Here is a 26,173-nt window from a genome sequence, read left to right on the forward strand (position 1 = left end):
GCATACTCACAAACACACACACACACACACACACACACACACACACACACACACACCCTACCATAAAACTAGCTATACTACTCTCAGGTTCACCTAAATTAGAAAAATGAAATCATGGCATTTGCAAGGAAAAGGATAGAACTAGAAATTATGTTTTCTCTCATAATGCAGGGCCTAAATTTTAACTATGTATGTGAGTGGGTGGGAATAGGTCATGAGTAATGAAGGGAACCATAATGAGGGAAAGAGATTCAAGGTTCTGAGGGGGAGAAAAAGAGGGCAGTGGAAATGTGACATGAGGGCCAGGCATAGTACTGCATTTCTTTAATTCCAGTATTTGGGAAGCAGAGGCCGGTGGATCTCTGGGGGTTCAAGGACAGCCTGGTCTACATAGTGAGTCCCAGGACAGCCAGAGCTACATAGTGAGACCATTTCAAAAGATCAAAAGACTTAATAAAAAGAAATGTGACATGAAGGTAGAAGGGCTACTAGAGAGGAGGAGACCAGCAGCAGGGGGTAGGGGAGAAAGAGCCATGAAAAAAGGACATATGAATATCATAATGAAACCCATTTCTTTGATGCACATTTAAGAAGGCTTAATAAAAGCAAACACCGACTCCTCAGCAACTTCTGAATGAAGAGAATTTAAGGAAACAAGAGGAGTCTGTGCAGAAGCAGGAGGCCATGCGTCGAGCCGCTGTGGAGCGAGAGATGGAGTTGTGGCATAAGAATGAGATGTTGCGGGTAGAAGCTGAGGCCCGAGCACGGGCCAAGGCTGATCAAGAGAATGCAGACATAATCCGAGAACAGATTCGCCTCAAGGCTGCTGAACACCACCAGACCATCTTGGAGTCTATCAAGACAGCTGGCACCTTGTTTGGTGAAGGATTCCGTGCCTTTGTGACAGACTGGGACAAAGTGACAGCCACGGTGACTGGATTGACACTACTAGCTGTTGAAGTCTATTCTGCTAAGAATGCTACTGCTGTTGCTGGTCAGTATATTGAGGCACACTTGGGAAAGCCCTCCCTGGTGAGGGAGACCTCCCGCATCTCAGTGCTGGAGGCACTGAGGCATCCCATCCAGGTCAGCAGACGACTGGTCAGCAGACCCCAGGACGCACTGGAGGGTGTCATCCTCAGTCCTAGCCTGGAGGCACGGGTACGAGATATTGCCATCGCAACAAGAATTACCAAGAAGAACAAAAGCCTGTGTAGAAATGTTCTAATGTATGGACCACCAGGGACTGGCAAGATACTGTTTGCCAAGAAACTCGCACTGCATTCAGGCATGGACTACGCCATCATGACAGGCGGGGACGTGGCCCCCATGGGGCGGGAGGGTGTGACCGCCATGCACAAAGTCTTCGACTGGGCAAGCATCAGCCGATGAGGCCTCCTGCTCTTTGTGGATGAAGCAGATGCCTTCCTCAGGAAGAGAGCAACTGAAAAGATAAGTGAAGACCTCAGGGCCACTCTGAATGCATTCCTACACAGGACAGGACAGCATAGTAGTAAGTTCATGCTGGTCCTGGCCAGTAACCAACCTGAGCAGTTTTACTGGGCCATCAATGACTGTTTTGACAAGATGGTCTGCTTTGCCCTGCCACAGCGGGAGGAGCGAGAGCGCCTGGTGAGAATGTATTTTGACAAGTATGTCCTTAAGCCGGCCACAGAAGGAAAGCAACGCTTGAAGGTAGCCCAGTTTGACTATGGAAAGAAGTGCTCAGAGGTCGCCCAGCTGACGGAGGGGATGTCAAGCCGGGAGATTGCTCAGCTTGCTGTGGCATGGCAGGCCATGGCATATGCCTCTGAGGATGGGGTCCTCACAGAGGCCATGATGGACGCCCGTGTCCAGGATGCTGTTCAGCAGCACCAGCAGAAGATGCAGTGGCTTAAAGTAGAGAGACCCAATCTTGAGACTAGCAAGCCACCGTGTCCTTGACTCCTCAACTGCTGAGCTGGACCTGGACACCTTGTACACCTGACCGGGGACAGACAGTCTCTGTGACCACACTGTTCCTCCCTTTTTTTCCTGTCTTCTTTGGCCTCTGTAAGAGGCCAACACTGTCCGGAACGCCTTTGCCCACCTGTGGGATGCTGGTGGTGTCAGCTTCTCTGGCTCCCGCACCTCCTAGTCTGTTTCTCTCTGTGTGAGTGCTGGCAGATGAAGGCACACTGCCTTCCTGCGCCCAAGTACACTGGTGAGACTTGTCTACAAGCCCAGATCAGAGAAGAGAGGGAGCAGAGTGCTGTATCACAGGCCAGTAGCTATGGCCATGCCAGCAGAACTGGGACCTGCAGGGACCAGACTAAAGGCAGGAAGGGCCTCTCCTTCCTGGACATTGCACCTGCCCTGTATACATCTGTGCCAAGAACGGGCCCAGTCCTTACTTGATAAGAGTGGATCTGGTGCTAGACAGCCCCTAGCCGGTGGCATCCAGGATTCAGAGCTGCCACCTTGCCCCTTGACTGGACCTTTTAAATCCAGAATCTAATAAAACTGTGACTGATTTGCAATAAATAAATAAATAAATAAATAAATAAATAAATAAATAAATAAATAAATAAATAAATATAAAAAAGCAAACACCTACAAAGCTTTAAGGCTGGGTCTACTTTGGAACTCTAGAATAATCTGTTCCTCTCATCCCACCATCTAATATGTGTGTGCATACATGTATATATAATATACACATAATTCCAATTCAATCCTTTTCCATGCAAATGACATGACTTTTTTACAGCTGAATAAAACTCAGGGGTGTGTATCACATTTTCTTTATTCACTGGTGATACTTCTTATATAATTGTAAATTGTGCGGCAATAAACATAAATGAACAAGGATCTCTGGAAGAACTTAAGTTCGACTTTGGGCTGGTCCACATGGTAGTTTTGCTTTTTTGAGAAACCACGGATTCCCACAGTAGCTGTTCCAGTTCACTGTCAGCTGCAGCTTACATCCTCACTGTCGGTTAAGCAGCGGGCAGCGGCCATGCCGACAGAGGAGAGTGCTGGATGTATGGGTGACGGAAGAGTCACGAGCCACAGTTACCTTTCTAGAGCTTTATTGAGAGAGAGAGGGAGAGAGGGGGAGAGAGAGAGAGAGAGAGAGAGAGAGAGAGAGAGAGAGAGAGAGAGAGACCTCGTGGAGGAGGATTAGAATATGGAAGGAGAGAGTGAGGAAAGAGAGAACACAAAGAGACCATGTGCGCTTTTTAGGCTGGGAGCCCTCGCAGGCTAGTGACATAATTAAGGACATAGTCCTTACACTCACCTGGGTTCATCTTTTCAACTTTAGCCATTCTGACTAGAGTGAGGGCGAACTTCGAGAGCAGGTTTAACCTGCATTTCCCTTTAAGTGTTTATTGTCAGTTTGCTTCTTCAAGAACTGCTTTTCAGTTCACTTGCCCGTTTACTAACTGGAAGACTAGAGTGTGTCTTAGTGTTTTTCTTCTTTACATATTTACCTCCAATATTTAGTAACTTGTTCTGTGCTAGCTAAGAATGCTAGGCGAATTCATTCAACTTTTTTCAAAACAGGGACTCACTATATAGCTCTGGCTGTTCTGGAACTCACTACATAGACCAGACTGACCTTGAACTCACAGAGACCTGCTAGCCTCTGCCTTCCAAGTGCTAGGACTAAAGGTGTGCACCACTGTGGAGTCCCACAAAGGTTTCCCAGTGACATCTGAGCTTGCTTTACCCAGCAGAGCTGCATTAGAGGATTGCTTGACCATGTGCGTGGTTACCAGGTGTTTGGAAGGGTCTGCACTTGGCTGTGCTGGGGGGAGGAGGTCTTTTGCTCCACACCTTGGCATTCCTTTAAAAAGCCCTTTAGAAGAGACAAAAGGGGCCAATAGTTAAGGATCCAGTCCCTCCGAGGCTATCCTGTGTTTCTATCTATTCCCCCCCCCTCCCCATATCTCTATCTAAAAAAATCTCTTATCCTTCACTCAAGAGTACCCTGGGGGAAAAAGGTGGGGGCAGATCCCCCCACACCATTATGCCCAGCTTAATTTAACTCTTACCAAGCAATTCTCTGATTATATTTTCATCCCCATTTTACAGATGGAAAAACCATGTATCTAGATGTGAAGATATTGTTCAAGATCTAAACCTAGGCTGTATGATCCGGGCTCTCTTAATCAGCCTAGGACACTTTTCTAACTATATAAATGTCCATTCTTTTAACTATGCGATTTCACATTGCAATGTACAGTGTGGTTTGTCCTCATCCTAGTCAGAATGACTAAAGTCAAGAAAACTAACCCAGGTGAGGATGCAAACTGCTATGAGAGTAAACTGGAGCGGCTATCAGGCAAGTCAGTATGGTGGTTTCTCAAAAGAGGGGCGGGGCGGGGACAGGGGTGGGGGGTGGGGGGTGGGAGAGAGGTGTAGGGGAGAACAGAACAAGAGAAATGGGTAGAGGTGGCCTGGTAGTTAAAAGCACTTGCTGCTCTTCCAGAGGACATGGGCTCATTTCCCATCACCTTACAACTGTTATGCCCAGGTCGTAGGGACCCCCAAAAAACCACCACGGAGACTGAATCCCACATGTAAAAGCAAAGAGCCTTTATTTCAAGCTCCAGAGCTTGGTCCCTCTGTCTGTCCGACACAGCGGTGAGAGCAGAGAGCCCTGACCTCAGGTTGGGCAGAGTTTTTATCGTAGCAGAGGTTGGGGTGAGGGGATTTCCAGGGTCCAGGACCCTGGTTGGCTGATAATTGTCTAGGGGTATCTGTAGGTGTGTGCTAGTCTCAAGGACTTCTGGCCACCTTATCTAGTGGTTGGAATGTTTGGGATGTCAGGTACTTCCTCATCCCTGTGTGGATCCCTGGGTGGTATCAGCTTAAGGCTTTTCCTGGATCTGGGTGTTGCCTGCCAGTAAGCCTGTCACAGAAGCTGTGTCTAGGCCCCTAAGCCTGTCATGGCTGCTGTGTGGTCAAGCTATTTTGGGGCCCTTTACAACAACCATTTGTAACTCCATTTCCAGAGGATCCAACATCTTCTTCTGGACTCTGAGGAGTACCAAGCACATACATGGTAGATATACATGTTTGCAAAACTCATATACATAGAACAAACAGTTAAACACACACACACGGTACAGTTGAAGAACTACCCCTTATACAAATACACATCAGGAAGGTCAAATTGACTGTCAAGACATCTGCCAGAGTTAAGTGTTGAGTCCCACTAATTTTGCAGAAATTATCTGCTAGGTCTGGTCACTGAAAAATCTAAAACACAGTGAAAAGAGCAGGTTATTTTAGTCACAAGAATTCAGTTAAAATTCTAGTTCTGTCATTTATTATCAAGCCATTTAATCTTTAAAACTTTGCTCATCTATAAAACAAGTACAAATAACAAATCTGAAGTGTTGTCATAAACATTAAGCTGTGGCAGAGTAATACCCTAAATTGATTAACCATGAAAAACCATTAACACAATACAAAATCAATTAAGCAACTATTGTCACTGAGTGAGGAAAGGATGGATATTAAATTTTTTCTCATCTATAAAGTTTGCCATAAAACACAAGGATGATGAATTTGTTTTCTAGTCAAGCAGTGGTGGCACACCCCTTTAATGCCAGCACTTGGGAGGCAGAGGCAGCAGAGCTGAGTTTGAGGCCAGCCTGGTCTACTAAGTAAGTTCCAGGACAGCCAGGGCTACACAGTAAAGCCCTGTCGGGGTCGGGGTGGGGGGTGGGGGGTGTGTTTTTAAGAGAGAGACAGAATTGTTCACAAAAGTATGTGTTCAACAGTTATGAAAGGGAAGGTTCTTAGTTGCCAATTGTTTTTGACTAGGAAAAGTAATGGTTATATGGCTAATGTTTAAAGGGGGGGAGGGGGGAAGTCAGGTACGGTGACATTTACTTAGAATCCCAATGCTGTCAAAACAGAGACAGGCAGAGCTGGGCAGTGGTGGTGCACACCTTTAACTCCAGCGCTTGGGAGGCAGAGGCAGGCGGATCTCTGTGAGTTCGAGGCCAGCTTGGTCTACAGAGTGAGTTCCAGGAAAAGTGCAAAGCTACACAGAGAAACCCTGTCTTGAAAAGAAAAAAAGCCATACTGTCAACCTAGCCAACCTGGCCAGCTCCAAAAAAAAAAAAAAAAAAAAAACAAGAATGGGGTTGGGGATTTAGCTCAGTGGTAGAGCGCTTGTCTAGCAAGCACAAGGCCCTGGGTTCGGTCCTCAGCTCAGAAAAAAAAAAAAAATACAATCAAGTGGATGGTGCTGTGGAATGATAACCAAGGCTGATGCACACTTGCGCGCACGTACACACACCACACACACACACACACACACACACACACACACACACACACGTGTACATGCACAATAGTAAAGCATGAGGGTAATGACCAGAGATTTCATTTAAAGACCACCACAAGTAGAATTTTTTTATAGTTTTCTTTTCTACTCGTAACTCACAGCACAGATGGCAAGAGAGTTGGTAATATAACAGTGATGTCAAAAATAAAACAATATATTCAGCCATAAATTAATTAAAGGACAAGTTTTACACAACTTATCAAACATTATTACATTACTTATAAAACCCGGATGGTGAGAAGTCAGTAACTGCGATCCATGGTTTTAAGAGTTCTTTTGCTGAGTTGGCAGTAGTGGATGATTATCACAGCTTTTCCAAAGAAACTAATCCAAACAACCAGCACACCTGTTAATCCCAGTACTTGGGAGGTAGATTCAAGAGGCTAAGGAGTTCAAGGCCAGCCTCTTTACATAGCAAGTTTGAGGGCAGCCTGGGTTACAGGAGACCCTATCTCTTACAGCAACAACAACAAAACAAAACGAAGACAATAATGAACCTAACCCAGGGAATTTAACTTGAGGCCTTTAAGGTCATTTTGGAGACATCAAAAAAGCAGTTACAGAAGAAAATACACAGTGCTCTGTTTAGAACACTATCTGGAGAACATTACTCTTAATCTAATAACTAATGCTTGTCTGTAAATCAGTCTTACCAGTTTTACACAGTGATGCTGTAGCATGGACCTGAACTCTCCTCACAAAGGCCCATGTAACAAAAGCTTGCTCCCTTACCTGTGGCACTATTGGGAAGCTGTGGAAACTAGGTCATGCCCAAAGGGAGACTTTAAGGGATTGGGGAGCCCTCAAAGGGAACTAAAAACCCCTGTCTCTTCCTATCTTCTGCACCCCCAGTGAGGTGAATAATTTGTCTTAGCATGTTCTCCCTGCCACAATATGCTACCTCGTTACAGGCCTGAAGCAACAGGGCCAACCAATCTCCAACTGAAACTTCTAAATCCATGGCTCCAAATAAGCCCTTTCTCTCTACAAGCTGATTTACACGAGGCCTTTGCTACAGTGACAGAAAGACAATGTAGGTAGTATAGGAACAAGAGAATTATGCAGAAAATAAGGCAAAGAGATACACAATTTAACGAATTACTCAAGGACTAATAAGGAAACAACAGGTATCATCAATGAAAATAAGCTAAAGCGATCCACAGCTCACCTGCTGCCAAGGCTGACAACCCAAGTTTGATCCCCAGGGCCAGCACAGTGGAAAGAGGAAAGCTAACTGCCACAAGTTTTCCTCTGACGTCACAGGTGCATCTGCCCTCCACACACAGGCCATGATACTTGTGCCTCGTCCCCAAATAAAAATTTTAAAAGCCGCAAAGCAAAAGTAAAATCCAGGCCAGGCAGCAGGGGCGCACACCTTTAATCCCAGCACTCAGGAGACAGAGCCAGGCAGATCTTTTGTGAGTTCAAGGCCAGCCTGGTCTACAGAGCAAGGTCCAGGACAGGCACCAAAACTATACAGAGAAACTCTGTCTCGAAAAACAAACAACAACAAAAAAGGTAAAAATCCATGAGACCAAATCAAGTCATTTCTCCAATTAACTTATTAAATGTTTTGCAACAGGGAGCTAGAGAGTTGGCTCAGTGGTTAAGAGTACTGCCTGCTCTTCCAGAGGAATCTGGTTTGATTCCTAGCACCCACACAGTGGCTCAACACCATCTGTAACTCTAGTTCTAGGAAATTCAGTGCCCTCTTCTGGGTACTTTGGGCACATGATACACAGACATACATGCAAAACAACAATATACATAAAACAAGTAATAAAAAAATAAATGTTTCGCAGCAAATAAACTGCATCTCTTAAGAAACACTTGCATTTCTTTGATAAAGAATTTCTGAGCCAGGCACAGTGACACAGGACTGTGATCTCAGCCCTTGGGAGGTAGAGGCATGAGGATCAGGAGGCTGAGGTTATCTTGGACTATAAAGTAAGTCTGAGGCCAGCCTGGACTAAGATTGTCTAACAACAAAAGAAGTCAGGCCTATACAAACACCTGCAGTATACTTTCCTTCCTCAAATTTTCCCTTCAAAAATTCACTTGGAGTTGGATACATAGCTCAGTGGCAGAATATTTGCCTAGAATGCTGAGGCCCTGGTTTTAATGCCCATAATAATAATTTTTAAAGGGTCATGTACCATACTTGGAACGCCACTAAACTGTCTTAAACAATGGGCTCTTGAGTTATGAGTTCGGGAGGAATAGGAAACTTGACCGGCCTATAAATACTTTATCCTCAGAGGCTTTTTAGGCTTGCCTTGACATTAAAAAAAAACAAAATAAAAAACAAAAACAAAAACCCCTACTTTTCTAGAGCAATATTTGTTTTCAGGAATTTGTGGTTGTTGTTATTTTTAACTCTGAAAAAACAATGTACTAGTTTTTTTAGATCATGATCACAAAACCGCACTCATCTACTGACTGACTGTAGGAAGCCCTCAACTTAGATGGGCTCTGTCTTTTCTAAAAATATTCCAGGATGCTTATTCATACAGTTGAGAAAGCAGCCCCTCCCCAAGAAATGTTAAAGTGGTAAGTAAAAAGACTTGCCCACCAAAGCCTCATTTCCGCAATTCCTCACGTCCCTTGCAGCCTCTTCATCTAGACCAGTGAGTCCTAAGGATGCCCTTACGCTTTCCAGGAGTCTGCCTGCCTTCCCGTCACGGAATTTTCAGAGTGTGGGATTTAAACTGGGAGACGCCTTATGAACAATATAACAATTTAGGTGATAAAAACCAGACTAGAGCAAATGGAATTTTACCAAAACTTGTAGGTTTTATCACCTAAATTCTACTACTTTTAAAACAGACAATACTCAGCTTAAACCCTAGATGAAAATCTTTTTAGCAATTAGAAAAAGGGTAAGTATATAAATATCGTAAGTGTTCAATTTCTTTTTTAAAAACTCGGGTCTAAAGATGGATGAGTTTAAATTTAATCTTTTTGTGTAAAATGAATACCAATGGTACTATCGCTGAAAAACTGTATTACAAAACAAATACATAATCACAATTTAAATTCTTTGGATTGTTTATCTCTAAGCCCCGACATTTAATACAAAAATTTAACACTTTCCCAATTAAGCATGGTAGTGTTAATACTCTATATGTAAAAATGCTGTACTTTGGGAACTTGGTAAATCTTCACAGCTGTCGGAACTGTAGAAAGAAAAGGTGGGCTGAGGTACAGCAGCAGCACACTGTAACGGGAACAAACACTGCTGGAAACCTTTTGTCTATTTCTCTACTGTACAAAAACATTTCAGCATCTTCTAGGTTCATCGGCTTTTCAACAGCCAAACAAGAAACCTCTACTTTTCATCAAACAAATGAGTCCTAAGACTTTCTAGACGATGGACTTTGACTATCGGGTCCCCTTTACATATAAGGCCAACACTGGTTTTAATTTCTATTGGAACCAAGGAACTTTCACTGGAGTGCTTAGAATGTTCAGGGAGGAAAAACTTCCACAGCTTTTCTAGTCCATACACAACAATCAGAATGTAATAGAAGTTGCAGAAGATCCAGAACACACATTAGTCATATTTGAGTCTCTCTATTAGGCGCTCCTCCTTGTAATGGGAAATAATCTGAATCAGTATGGAACAGTTGATCAGGAGAAAGAACAAACCAGCTAACCAAATGAACAGGAAGGTGTTCTTTCCTTGAAACTCTAGAACATAGGCAGGGGCCAGCCATAAGGCCTGCCCTATAAACCACAACAGTAAGAGGACTATGGCTCTTTTCCAAGGCATTCTCACGAGTGGCATCACCAGAGGCAGAAGGCAGAGGTACCAAAGAAAGTACTGAGAGGTGCACACTTTGTTAAAAGTCACAAAAATGGATGTATGAAGAAAACAACAGAAGACAAGATCTCTGTAATAGGCGAAAGACACGGCTGAAAGCAAGATGAACTGTGGCAGGAATGCAGCAATCCCCAGGGTGAAACTCCACTTGCTCTCTGCCGTCAAATACAGCATATAGAAGTACGGAGAGAAGTTGTGGCGGATATCCCTTCTAGTCAGGTGATACAAGTAGGTGTGCTCCAAAAACTCCCAGCCGTACTTATAGTAAAAACCGAAGCTCAGGGCCAAAAACGTGAGTCCCGCCACCGCTACGAAGAGCAGCACGGCCCAGCTACACAGCCTCCTGAGGAAGTCGTACAGCCGGGCCTGGAAAGAGTAGCGGGCTTGCCGGAGACTCTCGTCACTCTCGCGCTCGGGTCGCAAGTGGAGCGCTATGGGGAGGATGTAGGTCACCGGATACATCTTCATGTGCACCGCGAACCCGTACAACACCGCGGCACTCGCGATGAGGCGCTTCTCGATTAAGTACAGGGCCGTGAGCACCAGGGAGGCGACGATGGAGTCGGCGTTGCCCCGGCTCGACACCGCCATGGGTAAGGGGTTCAGCAGCCAGAAGACGCAGTAGCCACAGGCCTGGCGGCGCCCCAGCCCCTTGAGCAGCAGCAGGCGGTACACGAGGAAGGCGGTGAGGAGATCGCAGCTGATGAAGAGGAACTTGCCGAAGAGGTCGCCCAGGTAGATGTTGGGCGTGAGGAGCCAACTCAGGAGCGGGGTGTAGCGATACGTCGCCCTCAGGTAAGGGGAGCGCCCCTCCGTGACGAAGCGCGCGGCGTCCGTGAACACGTGGTAGTCGATGTCGGTGTACCTCACGAGCAGGGTCCGGTCCTGGAAGACACCGTAGAAAACCAGGGCGACCCGGGCCAGGAAGGCCACGCCGAACACCCCGGCGGGGGGCACCCGCAGGTTCAGGAACCACTCCCCCCAGTGCCTGGTGTAGCTCATGGTCTGACTGCGGGCCGGCCGCCCGGCGCCGGCTCCACCCCGCGCCCCTCGCTCTCAGCCGTCCTCCGGCTCACTCCGCTCGGACTCCCCGAGCATCTCCTCCGCTCGAGTGCAAACCGAAACAACCCGGGGCCGGCCACTTCCGGCACGAAGCCCCGCCCCCACGCTACTTCCGGCCTCGCGCGGATTCTCCGTCGTCCTCCCCGCCCCTCCCCGCGGAACAATTATCTTCCTCGGGATTGGCTGTCTTGCCTCCCCCTAGCTGCCTCGCTTCCGGCGGAGGAGGGGTTTCCGGTCCCTCATCGGGCCACATTTCCGCTGGCCGGAAAGCCCGGAGTGGCTGAGGTGTTGTGGAGCGGAGTGAACTTTGTTTTTAGTAACTGGTGCTCCCATGTCCCCAGCTCAGGTCAACCGAGGAGGACCTTTCGGCCCAGAATGAGCTATGACCTGCTGGCTACTGAGTGAAAAATGGAGACGGAAAGGAAATAAACCTAAAATAGTTCTCAGGCTTTTACCCCTGATAGGAATGTTCCTCCTACTTGTTGTCTATGTTGACACCCCTGGAGTGCCTTCAACTCCCTTCACCGAAGTCAAAATCTGCCCTTCACCCACCCAGTTCTACCCTACCGCTATTAATTTCTTGCCAGGACTCCAACTCTTTACTACTACTTCTTCTTCTTCTTCTTCTTCTTCTTCTTCTTCTTCTTCTTCTTCTTCTTCTTCTTCTTCTTCTTCTTCTTCTTCTTGTTACTTAATGCACTTATAATCGGCTTTTAAGAACGTCATACTTTCAGAGTATTTCCAGTTTCAACTACATTGTAGTGTTCTTGAGAGTAGAAAGTATATCTTTATTTCTTTGTACTTTTCTGACACAGGCTGACTGGCTTGATCTTACAAATTGAGCCTGCTCCTAGGGAAAGTCTTGCAGCTTAGTATAGAGGTGGCTCCACTCAGTCTGGACATGCATCTCTCATCCTACACTTCACGTTTATCCTTTGAAGGAGCCATATTAACCTTATATTCTGATATTTCTACCTTTAATATGCCTTGATGTAAGTATATGTTGTAGATTAATAACTACACCATGCACTGGCCATATATATAGTGATAATACATAACCATTATGATTCATAATAGTTGTTTGTTAAGGATTTATTTACAATTGTCAGACGTACTAATTACTTTTTAACGGAAAGTAGATATTTTTACCTTTACCAAATGAGGAAAACCAGAGTTTACGTAGTCACATAGCCAACTAGTAGCAGAACTGAATTGAAAGTAGGTCTGTCTAACCCAACATATCTTAATTGTTGTGTGATGAACTTGGAGGTAAAATGCTGATTTGCAACTTGTAGTTTCTCTCTGTTTTATCTTCTTAATCTCATCTTGAAATCTGTTTGATATCCTCTCTCTTTGTTACTCTTTATATCCCTGATTTGTTATTTTTCCTTTGTGAGTTATAGGTAAGTGAAGCTTAGCATCAGTAGAGAATATGAGAGAGATGTCTGGAGATTAAGTAAGGGTTCTTCTGGGTAGGTTGTTTTAGGAATTTTGGCAGAAAAGCCTCAGGTATTTATCCTCTAGGGCTGGCCTAGTAAATAGGAGAGACACCCAATTCAGGAAGATAAGCAAACAACAAACCAAAAGAAACAGCCTGTCCCTGAGTCAGATGAGTGAAATGCAGAAAATAGCAGAACTCTTGAACAGATGTCACTCCCTGCCTTTAGTGTCCGACCCTGTGAAGTGTTTTCCACTGATTTTATGTTTTAGAATATATTAATTATCTATTTTGTATTAGCATATGCTAAATGCTTCACCCTTGGTTATATTTGTTATGTATCACTTATTTCTCACAAGTGTGTAAGAACTACAGATTTGGAATCTGGTTATTTCATACATCTTGTACATTTGTCTTATGACTCACTTGTTGATGAGGGACCCAGTTTTCCCCTGCCCCCTTTGTCCTTCCATCTTAAGGACCAAGAGTCAAGTGACTATAACTTGTTGTTTCTTGCCAGAGTGTTTGGGGTTGGATATTGACCACGACTTTCTCAGGCTCATGCTAGGTAAGAATAGATGAGAAATCCATTACTTGGGGACAGAAATGCCTTCTGCTTAAATTGGACTTCCAGACTCTTGAGGATGTGTAAGGAAAACCATCCAAATTTATTTCCTAGTGTGAAAGGAAAAAAAAATGGACTCAAACATCACCATCTAAAAGAGACAGTGTCCCAGATCCAGACCAATTTGACTGCTGGAATTATTTGAGCCAGTTTTCAGATTCTTAAATCTTAGTATTTATTAAGTCTTGCCCTTTAAGAACTGGATTTTCAGGCTGGAGAAATGGCTCAGTGGTTAAGAGCACTGGGTGCTCCTCTAGAAGACCCGGGTTCAATTCCTGGCATCCACAAGGCAGCTCACAATTGACTGTAACCCTGGTTCCAGGGGATCCATGGTACCAGGCCTGCACATGGTGCACATATATATGCATGCAGGCAAAATGCCCATACACATAAAATAAAATAAATAAATTTTACAAAAAAGAAGAAGAACTGGATTTTCAAGCCATAGAGCTGGCTCATCGGGTAAAGATGCTTGCTGCCAAATGTGACTTGAGTTTGACTCCCCAGAGCCCATGTAGTGGAAGGAGAGAACAGACTCCAGAAAGTTGTTCTCTAATGTCCACAAGCCCTTGCACACCTACACATAAATAAATAAATAAATAAATAAATAAATAAATAAATAAATAATATTTTTAAAGATTTAAAAACTGAGTTTGGAATTTACTTGTTAAAGTATCTTAATAAGGGCAAGAGCAAGAAAAGGATTGGAAGGGTTGGGGGATAGTATTAATGAAATGATGAGTGTAAGGGAAAGTCAGCAGGAAAGGCTGGCCTCATGACCAGAAGTTCTTCCAGCAGAGCCTAATTGAGCCCTCCTCTCCCATAAGTCAGCCTATGAATTCAAACCTTGATAACAAGAAAGGCTGTGATTTCTAAAAGAAGATACAGTGAGAACAAGAGATTTATCCAGTTTATTTAGTAGTTTCTTCTGAACAGACAAAAAATAAACCAAAAATACCTCACACATCTTGTTTCTAAATACATTTGACCTGGTTTAGTTTTTAATGCAGTGCGTAGAAAAATCATCCCTAGATATTCCTGCTTCAGTAGCATCGGCCAATAGTGGGCCTGGAAGCCCCGCTAACAGTACAGCCTAGGTAATGTGTTATTTGTGCAAAGGAACTAAGTTAGCTCGCGGGGGTAAAGGTTTGTGGTAGCAGCCATGGAGAAGGTGCAGTGTTCCTGGACAGTAGCTATGTTATGACTGCTTTTCTTTCTCTGCTGACCTCAGGGGAACCCCTGCATAGTTTTACTAGCTGAAGTGGGTTTCTGGAAGCGGGGAGGGGGCAGTAGGGAGCAGCAGGAATGAAGTGAAACACAGCTTAGTGGTTTCAGAAGCCTCCCATAGAATTGTATCATCCTCTAGGGAAGATGAAAACCGCATTCTTCATAGAGGAGCCTCCAAGCTAAAGGCTTCCATCTGCCTCCCTGCCAGGACTGTAACTATGATATACACAGCACCCTCTTTAGAATGTTTGTACATGGGCTCGGGCCTCTGTCTTGGGAGTATCTTGAGCTCAACAGCTCATCAGTCCTGGCATTCGTACTCTAGTGGTAAGTTTTCCACTTAATGTTTCCCAAATACTGAATTTTCAGCGTCTCAGTTTTTAATTACGAGGCCCAGAGCTAGAGCTCCTTCCCTGGTGGAAGAATGGGAAATACAGAGTGTACTTCAGGACAGGAAAATTGCTTGCTTGCTTGCTTGCTTGCTTGTTTTAGAAGTTATTCAATGGCATGTTATTGCCAGGGATAGGTAAAACAGTGTGAGTGGTAGATTTTCCTAGATCTTTGTGGATAGGGCATTTCCTTGCCCCATTTCCTCCTGGCTCCTCTCTCGTCCTATCATCACAGGTCCATCAGACCTCAATGGGTGCTCCTTTATTTATGAAAGGGACAGGGACTAGCCCTCCCTTTTCCATCAATCAAACTTAAAACCATCAGCTACTGCTCTGCTGACCATAACACAGAAAATCCAGGTATCCTACTCCATAAAACCAAGGCAAGGTATTTGTCCCTTTGCTAAGGTCTGAGTACTTCCTTCTGTACATTCCATATATTTGGGTATATGTACATCTATATACATATCTCTCAATATATTATCTCTGTTTTTCTCCTTAGATAAACATATATATCATATCCCAATTTCCCAAGTTTCCACCCACCTTTTCTGTGTCAGTCATAAGTAAGACTCTGGGGTTCATCACTAGGTCCCTTAGCCTCATCTTTCTCATTTTCACACTCTAGATATCCTTCCCCGTGGGTTGTTTTGTCCACCTGAAATCTCCCACCCCACCTAAAATCCTTACCTGTTACCCTCCTGACATTCCAAGTCTACAGCTGGTACAGACTGGGAACCCATTTCTCATCAGTCCCGGCTGCTTCTAAAGCTTGTCCTATATCCTGAAAAGAGATTCCAGGTCAGGGGAGCCTGGCTGTGATCCGAAGAACCACTTAGAATTGGGAGTGGGGGTGGTTTGCATGCAGAGCACTGGGCTTCTGGGAGAAGGGTGCCATTCCGAATTAACAGGGCGGCATGATTTTAAAGTGCAGCTTAGGGGAAAGCCTGGGGTTGCAGAGGAAGTTCAAAAAGGGTTAAGGCAGAAAGTGTTCTCTTCTCACGTTGTTATCCAAGAATCTGAGGAGAGCTGGGCCTTAGGCAAGGGACTGGGAAGAGAGTAATTCCTTCAGGAGGGAAGCAGCACTGTGCAGAAGAAACCAGACAGAGGAAAAACTGCCAGTGGGGGGGAAGAGACACACACGCAGTACACTTGGTCCCTGCACACCGACCACCACCGGTAAGTACAGCGTTGGGTATATGGCTCTTCGCCTGCTGCTCTTTGTTTCAGACGTTCAGGTTCTTCTGGCTCTCGTTTTGATGGGAGTTTAAGGACAATGGAGAGTTTCACAGTAAGAAGAAGCTGAGCAAAGGCTCTTCATTTTCAAGCCACCGTTAGTTGAGTTCAAGGAAAGACCAATGTTAAGAGGACTGTGCCCAGCTGAGATGGGTTCAGCCTCAGGATCTCCTGATTTCTCCGCAAGGCTTTGCACAGATATGTGTATACATTCTGTGTAAGTGTGTAGCTTGTCATCATTTGTCAAGTCCACCTTAAATCAACAATTATGTCATCCTTGCTGGCATTACTGCTGAACCACCTTGTGGGGTTTCCTGTGTACCTAAGTGGAGCCAGAACTCGTTTGTGCTTTGGGCTTTAGAACAGGACCTGGTGCTGATGATGCCCTTCCCTGACCCCTGCCACGGTCCTCACCAGAGAAGCAGGAATGGCCTGGGTCTGATCTTGTCTTTTTAACTTGCCTGAAACTGTCCCGTTGGCAGAAGAGAGCAGAGGTGACCCTGACTTTCGTCATTGTATGCCGTGTCAGAATGGCTGAGATCAGAATGTAAGTTCCTCCCCTCTCCTCATCGCCTCATAAAAGAGCTGGCACTTTTCAGAAGGGCACAGGAGATGTAACAAAATAGTGGCTGTCAGCCCGAGTTCTGCTTCAGTCCAAACCTTAACAAAAACATCGCAAGTTCCCAGAGGCTCTGCATAGCAATCTGCAAATCTGAGAAGTCAGTTCAACTTTCCTGGGGAATCTGTGCCCTGTGACGTGTGTGTGTGTGTGTGTGTGTGTGTGTGTGTGTGTGTGTGTGTGTGTGACTAGTTTTAAGGGATCGGTGTTAAGAAAGGAAATGACTGTGTTTCCCTGTCTTTCTTCAAAAGCTTGGGTGAAGGGGTCTGGGAAGGATAGGAAAGGAAGAAGGGGAGCCCTGTACAGTGTAATCTGGAGTGGTTTTAGATATTGTTGTGTGTCCTGAGCGCTGGACTTAGAGAGCATTGGCGGCAGGGCATAGTGGCTCACACCTTAATCCCAGTACTTGGGAAACAGAGGCAGGTGGATCTCTGTGAGTTCCAGGCCAGCCAGGTCTACAGAGTGAGTTCAAGGACAGCCAGAGCTACATAGTGAGGCCCTGTCTCAAAAAATATTGAGAGAGGAGAGAGAGAGAGAGAGAGAGAGAGAGAGAGAGAGAGAGAGAGAGAGAGAGAGAGAGAGAGAGAGAGAGCTCATTGGCTAAGGTTTTCCCATTCACAGGACACAGTAAAAGAAATCTTTCCAGGACAGGGCCAGAGTTTTGAACAATAGTTCTAAAACTGACTTCCTCAGAACCCAGAATGGGTGCAGGAGGGGTGGTGGCTGTTGATGTTTCTCAGGTCAGCCCCAGTTCTGTGGGAACAGAGGCTGAGAGAGAACTGGGACCCCTGAGAAGATCCACTTGAGAACTGGGAAGGGGAAACAAGACGATGAGCAAAAGTCTAGGTTATGTCAGGAGTTACCAGCTGAGATGAAATACACCATGGCAAGCCCTGGCTTCTTTCTTCGGGATTTGGTAGAGAGCCCAGGGAAACCTGATTTCCGCTGCCTTTATTTCTGAGAGCATAGTCCATCAAGTGACTCTCCGAGAGAGCTTTGCCGTAGGGGACTTACTAGCTGGAAACAGAGACTGAGGGGGCTCCGGTCTCAAGTCATCACACTTTCTAGTAGTGGGGAGTTGGGGGGAGTCTAGCCATCCAATCACATGGTCCTCCTAATGTGAATCTCCAAGCATGGCTGAGGCCTTCCAAGCCATTCCAGCCTAATCTTCCCTCTCCTTCCCCCATCCTGGCTTAAGAGTGGTGTGCTTGGCATAGTAGTAGAGGGAGGCGCGAGGGGACAGCGGGAGGAAAACGTAGGACTCCAGTTGGTCTGGACTACTGACAGGCCACCGGGGTAAGGAAGGGGAAGTAGAGGATGGGTGCTTCTGGGGTTCTCCAGGGAACCCAGATAGTCTCCTTTTCCCAGGGCACTGAAAGAGGAAAAGGCCGAAGGGCTGGGGAGGCGAGACCAGGAAGTCAGACATTGCTGATGCGCACACTAAGGGCAGTGCCTTCCTTTTCAGCCTGCTCTCTTAAGGATTCTTCCAACTTGAGCTTTTCTGGGTCTCCATAGCGGACAGTGCTATCACGGAGACCACCAGGGGGAGCCACTTTCACAACCTGGTCAAAAAGGCTAAAGTCAGCTATGTATTTGCCACTGGCTGACAGTGAGATTGCGGGCGTGAATTCATAGCCCCAGAGGATCTCCTCCGGCAGGTAGGAAGTGCGCACCTGACAGGTGGCGCTGGTGGACTCCACTGTCCCACTCAGGATCAGCACCAGCTCAAAGTCCCCCTCCCCACTGCGGAGGGGGAGATCTTTCAAGGGACTTGTCTCATCTACCACATGGTAGAAGGTCAGGGGTAGAATGAGAAAGGGGCTGTCAGAGGCTGTGTCCACTTGGAAAGTCACATTGACCTGGTTGAGCCGAATATTCTCACCCTCCTTTGTCTGGTGGGTCTGAAGCAGTTTGCCCGTCACCTGGCATCCAATGAGGAGACTCTTCCGCATATTGGCAACTCGGATCATAAGGCAAGGCTTCCCGTTATGGGAGGCTACAACTGCATGCTGGCTGAAACGGATAGTCTCAGCCCTCTTCTTGGGCCGGGCGATCTTTGCCAGGAAGGTACCTGTGATGAAGATTTCAAGAATGGTGGTGAGCACCAGCTGGGCAATAAGAAGCACGATGGCCAGAGGGCACTCCTCACTGATATAACGGAAGCCATAGCCAATGGTGGTCTGGGATTCGAGGGAGAAGAGGAAGGCTCCAGTGAGTGTGTGCACCTGCACCACACAAGGGGTGTGGTTGGCAGGGGGTCCCAGCTCCAACAGGTCCCCATGGGCCACAGCTACCAGATACCACACCACACCAAAGAGGAACCAGGTGCCTGCGAAGGTCGCAGAAAAGAGAAGAAGCTTGTAGCGCCATTGCATGTCAATGAAGGTCGTCCATAGGTCCTTGAGGTAGAGGAAACGCTTGTCAGCAATATGCTCCATTCTCACGTTGCTGCGGCCATCTTTTGTCAGGACCCTCCTCCGACGTATTCCCGGGGCCACTAGGGGCCGGCTTTCTGTCTGAGTCGTCTGACTGTAGTAGACCTTGGCAACTGATGTCATCTGCAGGGAGCAGGACAGCATAAAGGAGGTTATTGCCTAAATCCAGCCACCTCCTAGACACCACCCGATGGGAGAAGGCTCTAACTAAGATTTCCTTCTAAAATCCCTCATATTTCTTTATGGAGAGGGAGGGGATGCTTAAGTATCACGCCCGAGGACAATTTGCAGGATTTTGTTTCCTCCCACCATGTGGGCCCTGGGCATTGAACTTCAGTGGTCAAGCTTGGTGGCAAATGCCTTTACCTGCTGAGTCAGAGTCATCTTGTCAGCAGCCCCCTCACCTTCATTTGGATGCCATTTACCCTAGCAAATATTTGTCATTTGTTAAATGCCAGTCACCGCATGAGGTCCTGATAGGTCAAAGGTGAAAATGACAGCATTCTTGCTAAGAGCTCACAGCTTAGTGAGGACCTGAATTAAACACATCATTGCAATACAGTGTAATAATGTTTGTGATCTGAGGAAGAAGGTGAGACAGAGAAGGAAGAGTAGGAAGTGCACAGGTCTCTGAGAGTAGAAACGAGAGCTCTACTGATCTCCACACACACGTGGTGCATGCATGCACACACGCGAGTGCGCGCGCGCGCACACACACACACACACACACACACCACTCCTGTGGAGATACCTAATTCAAAGTAAAACTCCTCCCCCTGATGAATACCAAGGCAAGAAAACCTATTCCACTGAAGTCCTTCCAGGACAGTCCTGCTTAAGATGCACGTATACCTTTAATTTCTCTATTCTCTCTCCCAGTCCCGAGTTAATAACCACGGGTGAGAAAAGAGCAGAAGGCATCCATTCTTCTACTGCTCAAGCACCCAGTCTCCTTCATTTGCCGCCATTATCATCATCATTTGTTTGCACTACCTGGGAGAAGTTAAGTCTGAGTCAGGGTCTCGCTTGGTGTTAGGAAGAGCACGGAGCGGATCTCAGCAAAGACAGTAAGCAGGAAGGAAGCAACCGGCTGAAGCTTCCTGTCAGCACCCCGACATCTCCCCACAGGTTCACAGCGATGCCAGACTGTAGGCAGCAAAACTGTCTTGACTGCGTGAGGCGCAGGTGGACTCCATATTGGTTAGAAGCTATGTCTGCACGGGCTCAAATTCAAGACTGCTATTCGTCCTGACAGTAGAAAGTGGGACAGGCACTGAAACCGGAGACAGTTCACTTAATACAAGGTGTCTGGCGTCCCTGCCCAAAAAGTAACTTTGTACTTTTCCAGTAGAGAAGAGTTTAATCACTTAGACTCTGAGTCTGACATCTGGAACCCCTGAGAAGGAGGAAGATGGTTTCTGGGATTTGGGGCTCTTTGGAGATCAGAGCAGCCATTGTATTCCCACCCCGTATGTCTGAACCATTGTATTTCATTATTGCTCTTTACCACACTCCCGCATTTCCCCATTCCTCTGCCTCTGGAAGAGTCTAAGTTATGTGGTCCTGTCTATGTACTCCTACCCACACAGGCACTGAATTGGAGATCAACAATGGATGAGGGTCCCGAGAACATCCAGAAGCAGCCAGTCTGCCCATTTTACCAGCCTGCAGACCATCTGAAACTCTTACCTACTGGAGACTGCTACTCAGCTAGACCCCAGTGCTCTTCACTGCCTATGGCTTTGGTTCCTTTGAAGCAAAAAGGAAGCTCTATAGCTCTGAATATTTCCTATTTAGAACTTAAATAAAGCCCTGCTCAATACTCCAAAGGGCTAATAATAACAACCATCTACCACAATCCACATATATGGGTATAATTTATATTTAATTTTATATATAATTTTTAATTCAATTTTAATTATATAATATATATAAATTATATAATTATATAATAATTATTATTATATAATACAATTTTAATTTTCAAAAATAAAAGTGAGGGGTTGGGGAGATGGCTCAGCGATTAAAAGCACTGGCTGCTCCCCCAGAGGCCCTAAGTTCAATTCCCAACAACCACATAGTAGCTCCCAACAATCTATAATGGGATCTGATGCCCTCTTCTGTCATGCAGGCACACATGCAGATAGAGCACTCATATGCATAAATAAGTAAATCTTAAAAAATAAATAAAATAAAAATGAAACATATTTCATAAGCTATAGAGATATGGGCGATACTGATCCTAGGAAAGATTCTCAAATAAAATACAAGGGTTATGTGTAACTAGACAGAACAAGAGAACAGGAAGTTGTCAGTCAGACTCACTGTGGGTTTACTGAGAACAAGTCTTATCAAAACAATTTAATTTCCTTCTATGATGAGGTTACTAAATTGACAAATCAACAAAATACAGATAATGTGTAACTTCAGCAAGTTTTTTAACAAAATCTGTCGTTATACCTTTGGGGATAAGATAGAGAAAATGACCAGAAGGATAATGTAATGAGGTGGTTTTCAAACGTCAGTGGTACTGGTGAGTAGAGCCCCATAGCCTAGAATTCATTTCCTATTGATGGAGCTAAGAGATTTATCCTTGATCTTGCCCTATTCAATGTTCTTGACACTAATTTCATTCAAAACTAGAGAACATTGTGGCCATCAATTGTGTGGATGGCACAAACCTGGGATAGTGTACAAGGACTGGGCAGAATTGGGACCTAAAAAGAACCAGATGAGTGAGCCAAACCTAATGAAAAGGATAAATGTTGGATTATGCACTCGGGCCAAAAATGATCTGGGAAAGTTTAAGATTATAAAGATGTAATTTGGTCACATTACCGTGGGGTAGAGGAGAGAGAGAGATTTAAACATTGCAGCAAAGAAAAAAAAAATCCAGTATGAGTTATTCATGCCAAAAAGCAATACAATCTTAAGCTAGTTTGGTTGAATGAAGTCTCTAGAATAAGGAGGTAATTGATTCCACTCTGCTTGGTTCATTCCGCATCTTCAGTATTCCATCTCAAGCAGCAATCAAGAGATGAAAAAATCCGAGGCCAGATCACATGGGAAACAGTTAGAGGGAACAGGCGGATTTTGTCAAGAGAAGGGATGATCTGAAGAAAGAACAGATGTGTACAAAATACTTGGCTTAAGGGACCATCACATGAATGAAGGGTCAGATTAGTTTTCTGAGCTCCAAGAACAAACAGGAGCAGCGAGTTGGAACTATAGGGAGGAAGATTCCAGAGTTATATGGGGGCGGGGGGGACACCACTATAATCAGGATTGTCCAGATGTGAAGAGTCCCTGGAAAGGTACAGAACATGCTGTCCCTGGATGTCCAAAGATAAGTTATACACTATTTTCAGAGATCTCACAGAGGAGATGAACGTTCTCACTGGATAGCGAAAGAAAGATTAAGCTTCCAGCCACACCTGTGGGAAACAAGAATGCCGGCTTCCTCCTCCCCACCTCTACCCCTGAACTTTCTGTGGTGACGTTCAGGGAATCTCTCATCTATGCCCTCGCTTTGTGTTAAGAGGAGGTGCTACATATCAGGAAGCATGGAGGCTCTCAAAACCCTAGCTTATCAGTCTCCAAACAACAGCCTATGGTTATCTGTTACTTTATAAAATATGTAATTTGATCCCCACACTGTGAGGTGGACAGGAAGGACATCATTGGAAAACTGAGGCTCAGAGAAAATCACTCCAAGCAAATTAGGGGTAAAATGGGAAGCCAAACCCAGGTCTTCGGGCTCCTGGGCCAAAACACCTGGTACCCTGACCTGAGGGGTTTTGCTGACACGGAGAAGACAGAGCCTGGAGCTTTGCAGGCAGGGTTTTAAGGCTATAGACTCCAGGGCCCTAGAGACTTTGGCTACCCACTAGCTTTTCTTCGTTGCCTCTGGCTGTTGTATTTGCCGCCTCCAGCTGTGTGTCTAGGTCGCCAGCCCTTGTATCTGCCACCTCCAGCTGTGATCCGAAGTTCCCAGCTGTTATGCCACCTCCTACAGCCAAGCCACTTTGTTCTCACGGGTGGCCAGACTCAGAAACAGATAAACAATCAGCAAGCTCCACCCACCCCCAAGCTGGCCAGGCCTCTGGGGAAAGGAAGCCAGCCAAAGTTCTGGAAGTGGTTTGCGCTTCCCGACCAAAAACCATACATCCTGTTTGCTCTAGAGGGTGCACTTTCTCCAACATAGTCCCAACCATGCTGTGGGGTTGGCATTCTAAAGAGCAGCCTGAATAGTGTGAGCTGGAATCCGGCTGCCTGCCTCCTTTCTTCTATGAGAAATGAGCTAATTCTTTCCCTAAAGCAAAGGTCAGCCCTGAGGACGGTGATGTTCATTCCTCCAGCAAACACCAAGCCTATCTTTGGTTTCACACTGTCAGCTCCCCCTAGAGCTAGATTTCCTAACCTACAAGCACTTTCATTTTATGCCAGCCACGTATGCTTGCAGAGTGAATGGATTTATCACTGCCTTTCTCAAGTGCTTGATCGCTCACGAGACAAGACAGCTCTTGTGACTGAAATTGGCCAAGGTCCTCCATTGTTTTTAGGATAAACTGCAAGCCTTTGGCATGGCAGTCGAGGTGAGTTAGTCTCTGCTTACTCGTTCTTTCTTCTTCCTTTTATTGTTGTTTGTTTGTTTGTTGAGACAGGGTTTCTCTGTATAGCCCTGGTTATCCTGGAACTCTCTCTCTATATAGACCAGGCTGGCTTTGAAGAGATCCACCTGCCTCTGCCTCCAGAGTGCTGGGACTAAAGCCACCACACCTGGCTTCTACTCACATCTTGGCCTTACCCTTGACAGTCTTCTACACATCCTTAGCCTTCAGCTCTACAGAAAAACCCCATGGTCTGATTCTTTCCACCTCTGGATCTGCTTTTGTACTGTTCAACTCCCTACCTGTGTGACGACCTCCCGCCTGCCTTTCACAGCCTGGACCAAGTGTTTAGTGATGCCTTTGGAAGCCTTCCTCACACTCAGGGGAATAGTTTTTCTCCGTGCCCCTACCCCCGCGTCACCCTAAGCATGCTCTTGCCTGAATTCCACTTTATAATACCACAGTGCTTTGCAATGTTTATTTGCCTTTATTTGCCATCTGTGAACTCTTAATTGAAGGCCATGGACTATGCCTACATCTGTTCCACCAGAAGCAAGTCTTTTTTAAGACCAAGGGAGAAATGACTAAAGGTGCCATCTGGACAGGTCTGAGCGGGCCTGCCGCCTTGATGCACCACACCGGAGATGACTTCCTGGAAGAACTGTGACAGGGAAGAGGGGATCCAAGCTCACTCAGGCATGACTAATGCTGCAAATGTTTACAGATCCTTTCAGAAGGTGAAGGAAAGACAGCTCAGAGACTTCAATGCCAACCCTTCTGTGGGTCAGCTGACTTGGGGGGCGGGGCAGGAGCATGGTAAAAGAGTGGGTTTTAACACTGCTGCATGGGGGCTGGGAAGGTTAAGTTAAGTTAGCAGAGGGCTTGCATGGCATGCATGAGGCCCTACGTTTGGTCCCCAACAGTGCATAAAGCAGTAATGGTGGCACAGCTGTGATCCCAAAGCTCAGGAGGTTGAGCCAAGAGAATGAAAGGTTCGAGGTTATCCTTGGCTACGTAGCAAGTCTAAAGCCAGATGGGGCTACATGAGACCCTGCTTCAAAAATTAATCAAGGGGCTGGAGAGATGGCTCAGAGGTTAAGAGCACTGGCTGCTCTTCCAGAGGTCCTGAGTTCAATTCCCAGCAACCACATGGTGGCTCACAACCATCTATAATGAGCTCTGGTGCCCTCTTCTGGCATGTAGGCATACATGCAGGCAGAACACTGTATACATAATAAATAAATAAATAAATCTTTTAAAAATTAATCAAGTTGATTAATTACCACTAACGTTTATTGTGCTATATTGGGTGGATAGAAAGGATGCTTCAACTCCACACCAGAGACAGCAGGTGGAAGGGCAGGGGATAAACTGTACCATTTCCTGAGACCTATCCTGTGTGTGTGTGTGTGGGGAGTCCTTTCAACCCCAAAGAAAGAGCGTCTCTGTAGCAAAAGCAACTCAACAGGAAGGCGCTTTGGGACGTGAACACTGAACTCATTCATTTCCAAATGGAGACAATTTCTCATTCTTCTCCAACCTGCGCCCTCTTCGGTTCCCTAAATCACTGAAGGTGCCATCATTCTCCCAGCTGCTCACACTCAGAGCCCTAGCACCATTCCGCACCCCCCTTTCAGTTCACTACAGAATGTTCCGTGTTGTGGATGTAATCCCCGTGCTCCTCCCTTCCGTTTCCTTCAGGGCCTTAAGGAACGCCGGCGTCGCCTACTGTTCAGCTCATCTCTCCATTTTTTTCTCTAATCAAACTCATCCTACGTTGCTACTGTGTGACTCTCAGTTATACTTCTGATTAGGAATCAGTGAACACTGATCTGGTATTTTCCAAAGCACGTGCACATTTCATTCTCGCCGTATTCCTGGGAAAGAGTAAGATCAGAGTCCTGAGGCTCAGGATCTAGCATAGCTAGGAGATACTAAAGTGCTTGCCTAGCATGCCCACGGCTCTGGGTCTGATAAAAACAAAAAACAAACAAAAAAAAAAAAAACTGAAAAAAAAAAATCCTAGTCCTTATTTTGTGAGCAAAGAAACCGAGGCTCAGCAAGATGGTGTGGCTCCCTAAATCACGGAGCTGGACTCACAATCAAGTCCTCTGGCTCTAAACCCACCCACTTTTCATCACACTACGTCTGCCCCGGTTCCTTCCCCAGCTCAAAGAAAGTATTTCATTGTACACCAAAGAGAGACCAGACTGAGCCCAGCACCTGAGGAGTTCAGTGACCTGTGTCTAACGCACCTTCCCTGCCTTCCTTCCTACTGTTCCTCTCCTGTGGCACATTCCAGCAAACAAATGCCTTGCTGTTGAAGCCCTGCTGTACTCACACAGGCTTTCTTGCCTTCATCTAAC

At 45.9% G+C, this 26,173-nt stretch overlaps 2 protein-coding genes and 1 pseudogene across 2 annotated transcripts; 1 reads left to right on the forward strand and 2 right to left on the reverse strand.

The window, feature by feature from the left end:
• The first annotated feature begins 470 nt into the window (after nucleotides 1-470).
• LOC131925712 (ATPase family AAA domain-containing protein 3-like) lies at nucleotides 471-2,462 on the forward strand (annotated as a pseudogene).
• Nucleotides 2,463-6,481: 4,019 nt separating this feature from the next.
• Nucleotides 6,482-11,338, reverse strand: Pigm (phosphatidylinositol glycan anchor biosynthesis class M). Its single transcript, XM_059280410.1, has one exon. It carries the CDS (start codon nucleotides 11,166-11,168, stop codon nucleotides 9,897-9,899), a length of 1,272 nt encoding a protein of 423 aa, XP_059136393.1. The 5' UTR covers nucleotides 11,169-11,338; the 3' UTR covers nucleotides 6,482-9,896.
• Nucleotides 11,339-17,422: 6,084 nt separating this feature from the next.
• Kcnj10 (potassium inwardly rectifying channel subfamily J member 10) lies at nucleotides 17,423-19,320 on the reverse strand. The gene has a single exon (XM_059280744.1). The coding sequence runs from the start codon at nucleotides 19,318-19,320 to the stop codon at nucleotides 18,181-18,183; it is 1,140 nt and encodes a 379-aa protein (XP_059136727.1). The 3' UTR covers nucleotides 17,423-18,180.
• Nucleotides 19,321-26,173: the final 6,853 nt, after the last annotated feature.

The sequence above is a fragment of the Peromyscus eremicus genome, chromosome 15, assembly GCF_949786415.1.
Source record: "Peromyscus eremicus chromosome 15, PerEre_H2_v1, whole genome shotgun sequence".
NCBI classification, from domain to species: Eukaryota; Metazoa; Chordata; class Mammalia; order Rodentia; family Cricetidae; genus Peromyscus; species Peromyscus eremicus.

Excerpts from the sequence above, each read along its gene's own strand:
- Pigm (XM_059280410.1), bottom strand. The coding sequence starts at position 11,168 with ATGAGCTACACCAGGCACTGGGGGGAGTGGTTCCTGAACCTGCGGGTG.
- Kcnj10 (XM_059280744.1), bottom strand. The coding sequence starts at position 19,320 with ATGACATCAGTTGCCAAGGTCTACTACAGTCAGACGACTCAGACAGAA.